General features: G+C 38.4%; 1 protein-coding gene across 2 annotated transcripts in view; it reads right to left on the bottom strand.

Moving 5' to 3' along the window:
• COPS3 (COP9 signalosome subunit 3) overlaps window positions 1–12,674 on the bottom strand; it is a 34,662-nt gene that overhangs the window by 2,492 nt on the left and 19,496 nt on the right. For both annotated transcript variants that reach the window (XM_070563673.1, XM_070563674.1), the window contains exon 9: window positions 11,518–11,604. In XM_070563673.1, the coding sequence (XP_070419774.1) occupies window positions 11,518–11,604 (87 nt within the window). The remainder of the gene's footprint in view (window positions 1–11,517; window positions 11,605–12,674) is intronic.

The following is a 12,674-nucleotide window of genomic DNA, read 5'->3' as shown; positions in this document are numbered from 1 at the left end:
TGCATTTGCCTGTTCTGGACATTTCATAGAAACGGACTCATACGATGTGTGTCTTCTGCATCTTGCTTCTCTTAACATATCACTTTCAAAGTGCCCTTGCATCTTTAAACATTAATTTCACGGAGATGTAATTTACACTGCCCTTGCATTTTAAAAAGTGAAACCCTAACACATTAAAAAAAAACTTTTATTGAGGTCATAATATTTTATAATATTGTGAAATTTCACTTGTACATTATTATTTGTCAGTCACCATATATATGTACCTGTTTACCCCTTATGCCCATCCTCCAACCCCATTCCCCTCTGGTAACCACTAATCTGTTCTCTTTGTCCACGTGTTTGTTCATATTCCACATGAGTGAAATCATATGGTGTTTGTCTTTCTCTGTCTGGCTTATTTTGCTTAACATGATACCCTCAAGGTCCATCCATGTTGTCGCAAATAGGACAATTTTGTCTTTTTTATGGCTGAGTACTATTCCATTGTGTATACATACCACACCTTCTTTATCCATTCATTGGTCAATGGGCACACGGGTTGCCTCCAGGTCTTGGCTATTGTGAACAGTGCTGCAATGAACATAGGGGTGCATAAGTCCCTTTGAATTGTTGGATATTTGATCTGCAAATATTTTCTCCCAGTTGGTGGGTTGTCTCTTTGTTTTGTTCCTGGTTTCCTTTGCTTCACAGAAGCTCTTTAGTCTGATGAAGTCTCATTTGTTTATTTTTTCTTTGGTTTCTCTTGTCTGAGAAGACATGATATTTGAAAAGATCCTTCTAAGACCGATGTCAAAGAGTGTACTACCTATATTTTCTAACAGTTTTACGGTTTCACATCTTACCTTCAAGTCTTTAATCTATTTTGAGTTAATTTTTATTTAAGGCAAAAGATAATGGCCTACTTTCACTTTGCATGTGGCTCTCCGGTTTTCCCAACACCATTTATTGAAGAGACTTTCCTTTCTCCATTGTATGTTCTTAGCTCCTTTGTCGAAAATTAACTGTCTGTAGATGCGTTGTTTTATTTCTGGGCTTTCAGTTCTGTTCCATTGATCTGTGTGCCTGCTTTTGTACCAGTACCATGCTGTTTTGATTACTATAACTTTGTAATATATTTTGAAGTCAGGGATTGTGATGCCTCAGCTTTGTTCTTCTTTCTCAGGATTGCTTTAGCTATTTGGGGTCTTTTGTTGCCCCATATGAATTTTATTTCTATTTCTATGGAGAATGTCATTGGGATTCTGATTGGGATTGCATTGAATCTGTAGATTGCTTTAGGTAGTATGGACATTTTAACTATGTTTATTCTTCCAATCCACGTGCATGGAATATCTTTCCATTTCTCTCTGTCATCATTGATTTCTTTCAATAATGTCTTATTGTTTTCATTGTATAGGTCTTTGATCTCCTTGGTTAAATTTATTCCTAGGTATTTTATTCTTTTTGTTACGATTGTAAATGGGACTGTATTCTTGAGTTCTGTTAGTTCGTTATCATAGAAATGCAACTGCTTTTTGTAAGTTGATTTTGTACCCTGCAACTTTGCTGTGGTTGTTGATTATTTCTAATAGTTTTCCAATGGATTCTTTAGGATTTTCTATATACAGAATCATGTCATCTGCAAACAGCAAGAGTTTCACTTCTTCACAGCCAATTTGGATACCTTTTCTTTCTTTTCCTTGCCTAATTGCTCTGACTAAAATTTCTAGTACTATGTTGAATAAGAGTGGTGAGAGTGAACACTCTTGTCTTGTTCCTGTTCTCGGAGGAATAGCTTTCAGTTTTTCCCCATTGAGTATGATGTTGGCTGTGGGTTTGCCATATATGGGCTTTATTATGTTGAAGTACTTTCCTTCTATACCCATTTTATTGAGAGTTTTTATCATAAATTGCTGTTGGATCTTGTCAAATGCTTTCTCTGCATCTATTGAGATGATCATGTGATTTTTATTCCTCATTTTGTTGATGTGGTGTATCACATTGATTGATTTGCGGATGTTGAAACATCCCTGTATCCTCAGTTTAAATCCCACTTGATTATGGTGTATGATCCTTTTAATGTATTGCTGTATTTGGTTTGCCAATATTTTGTTGAGAATTTTTGTATCTATGTTCATCAACAATATTGGTCTGTAATTTTCCTTCTTCGTGTTGTCCTTATCTGGCTTTGGGATCAGGGTGATGTTGGCCTCGTAAAATGTGTTAGGAAGTATTCCATCTTCTTCAATGTTTTGGAATAGTTTGAGAAGGAGAGGTATTAAATCTTCTTTCTTTGAATGTTTGGTAGAATTCTCCAGAGAAGCCATCTGGTCCTGGACTTTTGTTTTCTGGGAGGTTTTTGATTACTGTTTCAGTCTCTGTACTTGTGATTGGTCTGTTCAGATTCTCTGTTTCTTCTTGATTCAGTTTTGGGAGGTTGTATGAGTCTAAGAATTTATCCATTTCTTCCAGACTGTCCAATTTGTTGGCATATAGTTTTTCATAGTATTCTCTTATAATCCTCTATATTTCTGTGGTATCATTGTAATTTCTCCTCTTTCAGTACTAATTTTATTTATTGAGCCCTCTCTTTTTTTCTTAGTGAGTCTGGCTAAGGGTCTGTCAGTTTTACTTGTCTTCTCAAAGAACCAGCTCTTAGTTTCATTGATCCTTTCTACCATTTTTTTGGTTTAAATTTCATTTTTTTCTGCTCTAATTTTTATTATTTCCCTCCTTCTGCTGACTTTGGCTTGTTTGTGCTTCTTTTTCTGGTTCTGTTAGGTGTAGTTTAAGATTGCTTCTTTGAGATTTTTCTTGTTTGTTAAGGTAGACCTGTATTGCTATGCATTTCCCTCTTAGGACCACTTTTCCCACATCCCATATGAGATGGTGTGATGTATTTTCATTTGTCTCCAGACATTTTTTGATTTCTCCTTTAATTTCCTCAATGATCCATTGGTTGTTCGGTAGCATGTTGTTTAGTCTCCACGTATTTGTCACTTTCCCAGCTTTTTTCTTATAGTTGATTTCTAGTTTCATAGCATTATGGTTGGACAAGATGATTTCAATCTTCTTAAATTTATTGAGGCTTGCCTTGTTTCCCAACATATGGTCTGTCCTTCAGAATGCTCCATATGCACTTGACAAGAATGTGTATTCTGCTGTTTTTGGATGGAGTGTTCTATGTATATTAAGTCCACCTGGTGTAGTTTTTCATTTAATTCCACTATTTCCTTGTTGACTTTCTGTCTGGATGATCTATCCATTGATGTAAGTGGGGTGTTGAGGTCCCCTACTATTATTGTGTTGGTGTTAGTAACTCCTTTTAGGTCTGTTAATAGTTGCTTTATGTACTTTGGTGCTCCTATGTTAGGTGCATATGTATTTATCTGTGTTATATCCTCTTGGTGGAGTGTCCCTTTTATCATTATATACTGCCCCTCTTTGTCACTCATTGCCTTTTTTATCTTGAAGTCTACTTTGTCTGATGTAAGTACGGCAACTCTTGCTTTCTTTTGTTTGCCATTAGCTTGGAGTATCATCTTCCATCCCTTCACTCTGAGCCTGTGTTTGTCCTTAGAGCTGAGATGTGTGTCCTGGAGGCACCATATTATTGGGTCTTGTTTTTTAATTCATCCAGCAACTCTGTGTCTTTTTTTCTTTTTTCCTGAGGAGGATTAGCCCTGAGCTAACATCCATTGTCAATCTTCCTCTTTTTGCTGAGGAAGATTGTCCCTGAGCTAACATCCGTGCCCATCTTCCTCTATTTACATGTGGGACACCTGCCACAGCCTGGCTTGATAAGTGGTGCATAGGTCTGTGCCCGGGATTCAAACCTGCAAACCCTGGGCACCCAAAGCAGAGCACACGAATTTAACCGATATGCCACTGGGCTGGCCCCACTCTGTGTGTTTTGATTGGAGAAGTCAATCCATTCACATTTAGCCTGATTATTGATACACAAGGGCTTAAGGCTGCCATTTTATCACTTGTTTTCCAGTTGTTCTGTATTTCCCTTGTTTCTTGCCTCATGTGTTTTGGACTGCCAATTCAGTTTGGTAGTTCTCTATGATGGTTTTCTCAGTTTTCTCTTTATCATTTGTGTCTCTATCTAATTTTTTGTTTAGTGGTTACTGCGAGGTTTGTATAAAAGATCTCATAGATGAGATAGTCCATTTTCTGATAGACTCTTATTTCCTCAGTCAAAACAGGTTCCATCCCTTTCTTCTTCCCAAACTAAGTTATTGTTGTCACAACTTGTTCCATTTTGTGTTGCGAGTTTGTGGTTAAAATGAAGTGATTATATTTATTTTTGATGTTTCCTTGTCTTTATCTTTAATGTTATAATGGTTTGCTAACCTGTTCTGCAGTTTTCTGATTTTGTCTGCCTATTTATCTCCTTGCTCAAGGCTTTGTAAATGCTTTCTTGGTTTTTGTTTTTCCCCAGGTATGAAGGCCTTCCTGATCATATCTTGAGTCTGTGTGGGGAATCTTGTGGTGATGAACTCCCTCAGCTTTTGTTTATCTGGGAAAGATTTTATTTCTCCATCATATTTGAAGGATATTTTCGCTGTAATGGAGTATTCTTGGCTGAAAGTTTCTGTCTTTCAAAATTTTGAATATATCATTCCACTGTCTCCTAGCCTCTAAGGTTTCTGCTGAGAAATGTACTGAAAGCCTGATAGGGGTTCCTTTGTAGATTATTTTCTTCTGCCTTGTTTGCCCTTAACATTTTTTCTCTGTCATTGACTTTTGCCAGTTTTACTAATATATGCCTTAGAGAAGGTCTTTTTGCATTGATGTAATTAAGAGTTCTCTTAACTTCATGTACTTGTAATTCCAGCTCCTTCCCCAGGATTGGGAAGTTCTCAGCTCTTATTTCTTTGAACAGGCTCTCTGCTCCTTTCTCCCTCTCTTCTTCTGGAATACCTGTAATCTTTATGTTGCACTTCCTAGTTTAGTTGGATATTTCTCAGAGGATTTCTTCATTCCTTTTTAGTCTTAGTTCTCCCTCCTCCTCTATCTGAAGCATTTCTCTATTTCTGTCCTCTAAATTGCTAATTATATCCTCCATAATATCAGCTTGGTTATATAAGGACTCTAGATTGTTCTTTATCTCATTCATTGTTTTCTTCATCTCCAACATTTCTGATTGGTTTTTCTGTATAGTTTCAATCTCTTTTGTGAAGAATTCCATCTGTTCATTAATTTTATTCCTGACTTCATTGAACTGTCTTTTTGAGTTTTCTTGTAATTACTTGAGTGTTTTTATGATAGCTATTTTGAATTCTGTGCCATTTAGATTGTAAATTTCTGTGCCTTCAGGATTGATTTCTGGATGCTTGTCATTTTTCTTCTGGTCAGGAGTGTTAATATACGCCTTCATGGGATTTGCTGGGGTGGACTTGCACTGTCACATCGTGGTAGTATCTGAGCGCAGATTCTACCTGCTGCCACTAGGAGGCGGGCAGGAACTGTGTATTCTGAGCCTGCCCTGATCTCTGGTAGCTGTGCATGTCCTCTGGAAGCTATGCTGACAGGGCCCATCTGCATTTTCCTGCTCACCACTGCTGCTTTACAAACATATGCACAAGTGCTCTGGTGGGGGTCCCTTGCTCAGGCCATTGGGCTGAGCTGGTGTGCTGGCGGGGAGGGGGGCACTTTCCTGTGCACGCTCCCACGTGCCCTGGCTCTGCACTCACTTTCTGCCCAACTTGGTGCAGATGCCCCTGCAATTGCTTAGACGCCTCAGTGTGGGCGTTCCCACGGGCTGGGAGGTAACTCCAAAGCACAAGTGATCCCGTGGAGTGCTGCCTTCTCTCCCTTCTCCTCTAAGGATCATGCACTGGCTGCCGTGAGGTCCAGCCCCTAGGTTGCTGCCACGTGGGAGGGAGAGGTGATCCCTTTACCTCCTTCTACTGCCTTCCAGGGAGGTCCAGCACCCCCACCTTCAGACATATGGCTGTGTGGATCTCTCAGACATGTATTGTGTCGTGTCAGTGTCTTCTGTTGGTTTATGAATGTCCTTTTCGTGGTATCTTAGAGGGGAGAGACTAAGGGAAGAGCTCACTCCACCTTGATGCTGACGTCACTCCAACCAAAACCCTAACACATTTTTGTTTCACCCCAGTAGAAATTATCTTCTGATCCTTCAAGAAAACTTCTCTTCCAATGCTGATTCCACAGTAGTTTCAAGGTCTATGTGCTTTTCTTGCATCAATGACTGGAGATTTATTTGATTGATCCTCATAGCCAAATAGCCAAATAGCTATAGTCCTGTCCATGAAAGTTAAAATTAAGAAGCCAATAAAAGTCCCAAACAGGTAATGTTATTCCAAACAAACTGCTCCACAGGGTGACAACAATTAGTTCATTTGTTACAGTGGGACTGAGCTGCATAAACTGGCCTACTCCTTTCTAGCCTTGGAAGGGATAGAAGCTATTTAATGAAACAGCAACCAGCCCAACACATATTAAACAGAATGCATAATTAACTGACTATGTGATCACAGACAGTTGCCTCTTTAAAAAGTGGATGGGAATATACCCAAGTGAAATACAAACCTAAGTTCACCACAGCAGCACTTTTTTGTAATAACTAGAACTAGAAACAACCCAAATGTCAATCTAATCAGAATGGAAAGGTATACTCATACAGTGGAACATCGTAGCCCTGAAAATGAGTGAACTAAAACTACATATGACATCATGTACAAACTCATAATGTTGAGGGAAAAAAGCCAGACCCAAAAAAGTATATGCTGTATGTTTTCTTTTATATAAAGCTCAAAAACAAACACAACTGGAATAGGATGTTAGAAGTCAGGATGATAACCTTTCTAGCCAGGAGCAGGACTGGAAGCAGGCATGAGAGATGTTTTTAGGGTGCTGGTAATATTCTGATTCTTGATCTAGCTGTTGATTGCCCAGATGTCTTCATTTTGTGAAAACGTATTTAGCTATACACTTGAGTGCACTTTTCTTCACGTAGGTTATACTTCAATAAAATGTTTACTTTAAAAAAATCCCTAACATACAACCCAAACAGGCCTATATCTATTAAAGAACTTGAATCAATAATTAACAACCTTCTGAAATGAAAACCAACAGGCCCAGAGGGTTCCTGGTGGATGCTACCAAACAATTAAGGAAGAAATTATACCAGTCTCTACAATCTCTTTCAGAGGACGGAAGGAGAGGGAATACTTCCTAACTATGAGGCCAGCATCACCCCAATGCCAAAACCAGACAAAGACATTACAAGAAAAGAAAACTGCAGACCAATACCTGTGATGAACATCGATGCAAAAATCCTCAACAAAACACATGCAAATCCAACAATGTATAAAAAGAATTATACACCACGCCAAGTGGGATTTATCTCAGGTGTGCAAGCCTGGTTGAACATTTGAATCAATGAATGTAATTCACAACATCAGCAGACTAAAAAAGACCATGATCATATCAATGGATGCAGAAAAAGCATTTCATGAAATCCAACATCCATTCATGATAAAAACTCTCAGTAAACTAGGAACAGACGGAAACTTCCTCAACTTGACAAAGAATATCTACAAAAAAACTATAGCTAACATCATACTTAATGGTGAGAAACTCAAAGCTTTCCTACAAAGATCAGAAACTAGACAAGGATGCACCACTCCTTTTCAGCATCATACTGGAAGTTCTAGCTAATGCAATTGAGACAAAAAAAAGGAAATAAAAGGTATACAGATTAGGATGAAGAAATAAAACTGTCTTTATTCACAGATGACACAATCATCTACATACTACATATAAAATCTGAAAGTATCCACAAAAATCCTCCTGGAACTAATAAGCAATTATAAGAGGGTTGGAGGACACAAGATTAATGTACAAAAGTCAATCACTTTCCTATATACCAACAATGAACGAGTGGAATTTCAAATTAAAGACAGAATACCATTTACATTAGTATCCTACCCTAAAATAAAATACTTAGGACTAAAGCTAACAAAATATGTACAAGATCTGCAGGAGGAAAACTACAAAACTCTGATAAAGGAAATCAAAGAGGAACTAAATAAACTGAGAGATATTCATATTCATGGATAGGAAGGCTCCATATTATCAAGATGTCAGTTTTTCCCAACTTGATCTATAGATTCAACACAATCTCAGTCAAAATCCCAGCAAGTTATTTTATGAATATTGACAAATTGATTCTAAAATTTATATAGAGAGGCAAAAGACCCAGAACAGCCAACACAGTGTTAGAGAAGAAAAAGTTGGAACTGACACTACCTGACTTTAGGACTTATTCAAACTACAGTAATCAAGAGAGTGCGGTATTGGCAAAAAAAAAAACAGACAACTAGATCAATGGAACAGAAAAGAGAGCCCAGAAATAAACCCATACAAGTATAATCAAGAGATTTTTGATAAAGGAGCAATGGCAATAAAATGGAGCAAAGACAGTCTCTTCAACAAATGGTGCTGGAACAACTGGATATCCATATGCAAAAAAGTGAATTTAGACACAGACCTTACACCTTTCACAAAAATTAACCCAAATGAATCACAGACCTAAATGTAAAACACAAAATTATAAAACTCCTGGAAGATAATGTAGGAGAAAACCTAGATGACCACAGGTATGACAATGACTTTTTTAGATGCAACACCAAAGACACAATCCATAAAAGAAATAACTGATAAGCTGGACTTCATTAAAATTAAAAACTTCAGGGCCCAGCCCAGTGGCATAGTGGTTAAGTTTGTGTGCTCTGCTTTAGTGGCCTGGGCTTTGCGGGTTCGTATCCCAGGTGCAGACCTACACACCACTCATCAAGCCATGCTGTGGTGTTATCCCACATACAAAATAGAGGAAGACTGGAATAGATGTTAGCTCAGGGCCAATCTTCCTTAGGTAAAAAGAAGAAGACTGGCAACAGATGTTAGTGTAGGGCCAATCTTCCTCACCAAAAAAAAATCAAAAACTTCAGAAGACAAGCCACAAACTGGGAGAAAATACTTACAAAAGACACATCTGACAAAAACTGTTATCCAAAATATACAAAAAACCCTTAAAACTCAACAGTAAGAAAACAGATTAAAAAATGGGCCAAAGACCTGAACAGATACCTCACCAAAGAAGAAAGACAGATGGCAAATAAGCCTATGAAAAGATACTCCACACTGCCTATCATCAGGGAAATGCAAATTAAAACAATGAGATACCACTATACACCTGTTAGAATGGTTAAAATTCGGAATGCTGACAATATCAAATGCTGGTGAGGATGTGGAGCAAGAGGAACTCTCATTCATTGCTGGTGGGGATGCAAAATAGTACAGCCACTTTGGAAGACAGCTTGGCAGTTTCTTACAAAACTAAACATACTTTTTCCATGTGATCCAGCAATCACACTCCTTCGTATTTACCCAATGGAGCTGAAAACTTATGCCCACGCAAAAACCTGCACACGGATGTTTACAGCAGCTTTATTCATAATCCCCAAATTTAGAAGCAATCAAGATGTCCTTCAGTAGGTGAATGGATAAACTATGTTACATTCAGGCAAAGGAATATTATTCAGTGCTAAAAACAGATGAGCTATCAAGCCATGAAAAGACATGGAGGAACCTTAAATGCATATTACTAAGTAAAAGAAGCCAATCTGAAAAGGCTACACACTGTATGATTCCAACTATATCACATTCTACAAAAAGAAAAACTATGGAGACAGTAAAAAGATGAGTGGTTACCAGGGGTGGGATGAGAAGGCAGAGCACAGAGGATTTTTAGGGTAGTGAAAATACTCAGTATGATACGGTAATGATGGATACATGGCATCACTACATTTGTTCAAACCCATAAAATGTACACCACCAAGAGTGAACCCTAATATAAATTATGGATTTTGAGTGATGATGTGTCAGTGCAGGTTCATCAATTGTAACAAATGTACCGCTCTGGTGAGGGATGTTGATGCGGGAGGGTATGTATGTATGTGTGGGGACAGGGGGTATATGGGAAATCTCCGTACCTTCTCTCCAATTTTGCTATGAACCTCAAACTGCTCTAAAAAAATAAAGCCATAACAAGAAATTTAAAAAAAAATCACTGCCCTCATAGACCTTACACTCTTGGGCAGGAGTTCTCAAGCTTGGCAGTATCGACGTTTTGGGCCAGATAATTCTTTGTTGTGGGGCTGTCTTCTGTGTTGTAGGATGTTTAGCAATAATCCTGGCCTCTACCCACTCGATAAGTAGTATCTTTATCTGTGACAACCAAAAACGTCTTCAGATATTGTCAAATGTCCCCTGGCAAACAAAACACCCCCAGTTGATCCACAGCCTGTCAGGATTTGTCATGCAGTATTCAAAACCCATCCCCCTCCTTTGACCCCTCAAAGCATTTCACTAGCTCATGTGTCCTGGCTGGTGTCATAACCACTCACAGCTCTTCTTACCCATCACTAAAGAGTGGGTTCCCTGGGGGAGACTGCAGCTTCCTCACTCTGGGTAACCCCTGTGGGGTTAGCAAGGTGCTCTGAGCAGGCACTCCAAGGTCGGTTAAGTAGGACAGGTTTTGTTTGTCTGGGATGTGTGTGTGTGTTTTGAGGGTTAGGCTGAAGGAAAAAAAAAAACTCAAAACATTTGTAAGTTGAACTATGGAAATAAAATACTCCATTATCACAATGGAAACCAGTTTTATTATTCCTAATCCTGATATAGTAGTGCTCCTGAAATCAGAGAGGGGATCACTAGCAGAAAACTGTAAACACTAACTTTCTACACATAAGATGCGCCTTGGGCTAAGGACGCAGGTTTGCTTTGCTGGATCAGATCAGAGCCACGTATTTATGTAAATGACTAAGCAGGTAGGTTATGATATGTCAACTGGGGTTACCATATAGTCATTTAAATGATGCTTATCCAAATTTGGGGAGTGGGACATGCAACTGGGAAGTGATGAACAAGGGAGCCAGCTGTACTGGTAACACTGATTTCTGAAGCTGGGTGCGAGCACGTGGGTGCCTGGTCCAGCACCCTTTATGTCACCACTTCAATGAGTGTAGTCATGGACTGACATGGTCCGTGAGGAGGTAGGGGCTCAAGTCAGACTGCAACCAACGATGTCACTAAGCACCCTGACTAGCTGAACAAGGCTTTCTCGGTGCAGGCGGCAGTGTCCTGAATTGTATACGGGCACAAGTTCGTGACCTATCACGGACCACTACAGCAAGAGCACTGTTTTAACCCTCTCTGTATATCTGATATATTTCACGAGTGTTTTAAATGATGTTTACAAAAACTCTGAGAATGAAAATGTAAATAAGGAGCACAAATAGGACACACTGAGTGTATCACATGAGCACATATGACTGGAAAACGCTACAGCCTGTAATGAAATAAACCAAAAGGTCCACAGTGGTTGCCTTTGGATGTCCTGCATTTTCTGTTTTGTATTTTCCATAATGAACATCTGTTACTTTTACAAGGATAAAAATCCCCTAGTTAACTTTTAAAAAATGAAAACACACTCACCATGTGTAGGACATATTTTTCTGCCTCCTGAGGTCCAGATAACTGCACACGACTTGCCATATCTTGTAAAGATAGTGTTAAAAAGGTCTGAAATTCAGAAGTGGAATTAATCACAGCTAGAAACGAGGGAGGAAAAATTTTATTAAAGGTGTACAGAGCACTACCGAATCATTAAAAATTTGCTTTCCATCATTGTACAGAATAATTGTTTTGTTGTGGAGATGACTTGAAATTGATGAACCCAGTGGTTTTAGTCATCAATTTTCTAGAGAAGTAATGACTTCTAGGTATGTCCTTGCACATACTTTCCTCTATGTCTGAAATGACATGCATGCAAGGTCATTCACTGCAGCACTGTTTGTGAGAGCAATGGACTGGAACTGCCTAAATGACCACCCACAGAGGACTTTTTAAGTACAGTACAGTGCAATCATATAAACACACTACTATGTAGTTGTACCAAATCTATAAAGGGAGGACAGCTTTTATGAACTGAAAAAGAATCCAAGATACCTATATTATTAAATATAAAAAAGGAGGATGCAGAATAGTGTATATGGCATACTAACATCTGTGTAAAAGAAAGGGAAAGAATGTGTATATATGTGTGAGGGAGTGTGCATGTGCTTACATGTGCTTAGACAATTTCTAGAATGATACTCAAGAAACTGGTAATGGTGGGCTGGCTCTGAGGAAAGAAAAAGGGTGGCTGGTATACGGGAGCTAGACAGAATTCTGTATATTTTGCATTTTGTATTATGAATGTCTTACTTATTAAATAAAATAAAGTTGAAAATATTAAATGCATCCTTCACAATTCAAAGCTAAAATGTGAAAACAAATTGGGGCATTAGAAGGAAGCCAGTGTTTACCACTGCTCTGCTTGAAACTTGATGAAAATGCCCCCTTTCAGGAACAAATTGAAAAAGCTTTTTTTGAAAGAAAAGCTGGCAATATTTACAACAGCATTTTCAAAGCACGGCATGTTAAAACTCTAGTCTTGAAAATTCTTGATAAGCCAATGACCAAAAAATCTATATACTTCAGTTCAGAGAGTAGCACCCAAGAAGATGAAACTGTTAATTTAAAGAAGTACATAAGTACTTTAACACAAATGAGGACGCAAAAGTGAACATTCTAAATTCATAGAACCATCA

The sequence above is a fragment of the Equus przewalskii genome, chromosome 10, assembly GCF_037783145.1.
Source record: "Equus przewalskii isolate Varuska chromosome 10, EquPr2, whole genome shotgun sequence".
Classification (NCBI taxonomy): domain Eukaryota; kingdom Metazoa; phylum Chordata; class Mammalia; order Perissodactyla; family Equidae; genus Equus; species Equus przewalskii.
The sequence above is the reverse complement of the archived record's forward strand: the minus strand, read 5'-3'. Positions and strand labels throughout refer to the sequence as shown.